A 3,894-nucleotide genomic window follows, 5' to 3' on the forward strand; every position below is an offset into this window, starting at 1 on the left:
CTGACGCTGTCTCGTAAGTGGGGGCCGAATTGCTCGTGAAACGGTGGGTCCGATTTAGAAGGGGTTCTAGTTCTATTGGGGAAGTTACCCTCTTTACACGCTTGCGGGCTGTCAATGGTCACGTGGAGAGAGTCAGCGGTTTCAGGTTCCTCGGATGTCCATATTACTGAGGACCTGACATGGACTCATCACACTAACACCATCACCAAAACAGCTCGACAGCAGCTCTTCTTCCTCCGCAGGCTGAGGAGGTTCAACATGGACTCCAGGATACTCTGCAACTTCTACAGGTGCACCATAGAGGGGATCCTGAGCTTCTACAGGTGCACCATAGAGAGTATCCTGAGCTTCTACAGGTGCACTATAGAGAGCATCCTGACCTTCTACAGGTGAACCATAGAGAGTATCCTGACCTTCTACAGGTGCACCATAGAGAGTATCCTGACCTTCTACAGGTGCACTATAGAGAGCTTCCTGACCTTCTACAGGTGCACTATAGAGAGCTTCCTGACCTTCTACAGGTGAACCATAGAGAGCATCCTGAACTTCTACAGGTGCACGACAGAGAGGATCCTGAACTTCTACAGGTGCACCATAGAGAGCATCCTGACCTTCTACAGGTGCACCATAGAGAGTATCCTGACCTTCTACACTTGCACCATAGAGAGCATCCTGACCTTCTACAGGTGCACCATAGAGAGCATCCTGACCTTCTACAGGTGAACCATAGAGAGCATCCTGAACTTCTACAGGTCCACGACAGAGAGGATCCTGAACTTCTACAGGTGCACCATAGAGAGCATCCTGATCGCCTGCATCACGGACCATCTTATTTAGTCATGGAGATTTAATGTGTTACAGAAACACTTAAGATTTGAAACCATCTCTTCAGTGCCTAAAACATGCACACACACACACTTTCAAAATGCGAGTGCACCGGTTGAAAGAGTGCACATTGGCTACAGTTTGGGTTGAACTGGCGATGCATCGATTGTAGCGTCTTTGCATTGGTAAAAAAACTATTCATTCATATAATATCCTCTCATCCTGTCAGCACTCAGCAGAAACGATCTTTGATCTTTGCTTCGCACTATGGAGGCCGAGAGTTTCAGTTATCAACACACATGGAAGTCGAGGAGAAAGACAAACACAGAGCACCGAAAAATACCTACAAATCAAATGTTTGGCAACACTTCTGATTTTTCAAGAAAGACAGACAACTTGAAAAATCGCTCGCAAATTGTTAACGATGCCGTGCCGCTTTAAAGTACACAAGTAGTACGAGGAACTTAGCAACGCACATACTGTAAAGAGGCGACATGGGGTCTGCGGCTGAAAAGAGAAACCTGAAAGTTAGACATATGAGTTAAATCACTCAGTGAAGTGTTGTGTCAGAGAGAGTGGTGTTTAGTTTACAGCAGCCTGTGACTGCCAATAATAATTTAAATGTCTTCCTTACTGTAAGCAGTTACGAATGACCTGTTTGTGAAAGGTTATTAGTATTCTGTATTGTTCATATAGAAACCACTGCTTTCTGCTCACTGGTGAGTTAGCCTATGAATGAGTGTTAAGCACATCAGGCTGGCAGCTGTATGGGCATTGCACTATGGTAGTTGTTATTTGCACATTGTTAATCCTGGGCGATGCATCCTTAAATTGTTTAACTGTGAGGTGTTATAAAATGGTACTGTACTATAGAGACAGAGAACACTACTACACTTTTGAAAAAGCCTGTTTGTGAAAGGCCCAAGTGTGTTTTTTTTTAAGGTAAAAAAGAAAAAGCATGATGGGATGTGCAGTACTAGTAGAGAGAACCAAATAAGTAAAGCACTTGTTTGTAAATGTATGATTTGCTGCATATAAGGAATAAACAAAAATCCTCTGTCGTAACATATTGAATTGTATCATTATTTTGCATCGTGTTAAATCTCATCGTATCACCCCGAATCGCATAATGTTGAATCAAATCGTATCTAACTATATCGCAACAGGGGTGAATCATATCGCATCGCCTGGTGCTTCAAATGTATCGTTAATGTATCGTATCGTTGGCAACGTATCGAGATGCGCATCGCATCGGCCTCAGTGATGGAGATGCACATCCCTACTATATGTGCAACATGTCCACAGGGCCTCCTCTTTAACCTCTATGTTTTGTCTGATGTCCGGCTTATCACAGCTCCTCTGCAGGCTGTTATTTCCACTCTTCTTTCAGCCCGTGCCCTCCACAGGTTGCATCAGAAAGAAATACAGTTTATATTATTAAGAATTAGCACAAAAGCGAGACTTGGCCATGCCCTAAATGCACTGTCTCCATGATCTTAGACCATGGCCTAGAGATGGTCTGAACAGGCCCAGAGCCTCCTGATGAAGGATTATGTTGCTCTGGGAATATGCCACTGATGGAGTTTATCTGCCAAAATGTTTTTTTTTAATGAAGTGAAGCCTTTGAAGGCAAGATTGTCAAACAATGAATACATCCAATATTTTAACTTTGGACCTTGCTAAGCTAGTTGTTTGCCTTGCTTGAAGTCTTTATCAGTGGCGTCGCCTGGCCTGGGCTAATGGCCCACTAATAAAAAATAGCACTTTGCCCCTGCCTATATGCCGTGAGATTATCGAGCCTTAATTGTAACAGTCGCGGGTGTACTGTGTGTGTGCGTGTGGGGAGTGTTGCAGTAGAAAATTCCACTGTAGCGCCGAGGCCGCCGCCACTGTGGGCTAAGCCCCGAATGTTTTTAGGTCCAGGCGACGCCCTTGGTCTTTATGCTAAGCTAAGCTAACCATGTGACTCACACAAAGACATGAAAAATGCAGACAAAAGTGAATAAGGAGAGAATGTAAAGATACTTATTAAGGTGAAGGTTCAAAGGTACTTTGGAACAATGGTAGAAAAAAGACTAAACATAGAGCCAGAGTTCCTCACAGCCTGCTAAAATGTATGGATTCCTGAAGTTGCCTACCAACGTAACGACAACAGAAAGACACAAAGCAGAGGCTGAATCCCTGTGTGTGTTGCCTCTCTGTAGGAGAGGTGGTGGGGCCCATTGTCTGAGGATGAAGCCATGCTGCTTCCTGATGGAGACTCACGTCTTTACACTCACCACACAATCCTCACTCTGTCCCCTCTGGTTTGTCCTCTGTTAGGAAGCTGGGAATGGACATCTACCCGGGGACCTTTGCTCTGATTGGAGCTGCTGCCTTCCTGGGAGGCGTGGTCAGGATGACCATTAGTCTGACCGTCATCCTCATTGAATCCACCAATGAAATCACATATGGGCTGCCCATCATGATTACTCTAATGGTACAGCAACAATTATGCTGTTTTTTCACAAGGAGTCAATGTTTCCATGTTGGTCTTGAGGAGTGAGAGTTGTGAATAATAGTCATGTCATTCTTGTTGGGTTCACGTGCTTCATGCTTTTGTGTTGACCACCAGGTTGCCAAGTGGACGGGAGATTTTTTCAACAAAGGCATCTATGACATCCACATCCAGCTGAGAGGAGTGCCGCTGCTGGAGTGGGAGACTGAGGTTGAAATGGACAAGTAAGATTAGTTCTGGGGGCTGAAGGCCTGGTGCTGCACTCTCACTGTCACACACACTTACAGTTGCAAGAAAAAGTGAACCCTTTGGAATTACCTGGATTTCTGCATAAGTTGGTCATAAAATGGAGGAAGCCACTGCTGTCCAGAAAAAACATTGCTGCACGTTTTAAGTTTGCAAAAGAGCACCTGGATGTTCCACAGCACTACTGGCAAAATATTCTGTGGACAGATTAAACCAAAGTTGAGTTGTTTGGAAGGAACACACAACGCTATGTGTGGAGAAAAAAAGGCACAGCACACCAACATCAAAACCTCATCCCAACTGTGAAGTATGGTGGAGGGAGCATC

The 3,894-nt window shown here is 44.7% G+C and overlaps 1 protein-coding gene across 1 annotated transcript in view; it reads left to right on the forward strand.

The window, feature by feature from the left end:
• Positions 1-3,662, forward strand: part of clcn6 (chloride channel 6) — a gene marked incomplete at its 5' end in the record, with an annotated part of 12,017 nt that extends 8,355 nt beyond the window's left edge. Inside the window, 2 exons of the mRNA XM_010774063.1 lie at positions 3,085-3,304; positions 3,440-3,662. Of these exons, the coding sequence (XP_010772365.1) occupies positions 3,085-3,304; positions 3,440-3,550 (331 nt within the window). The remainder of the gene's footprint in view (positions 1-3,084; positions 3,305-3,439) is intronic.
• Positions 3,663-3,894: the final 232 nt, after the last annotated feature.

The sequence above is a fragment of the Notothenia coriiceps genome, unplaced genomic scaffold (genome assembly GCF_000735185.1).
Source record: "Notothenia coriiceps isolate Sejong01 unplaced genomic scaffold, NC01 NC01_scaffold00013465, whole genome shotgun sequence".
Classification (NCBI taxonomy): domain Eukaryota; kingdom Metazoa; phylum Chordata; class Actinopteri; order Perciformes; family Nototheniidae; genus Notothenia; species Notothenia coriiceps.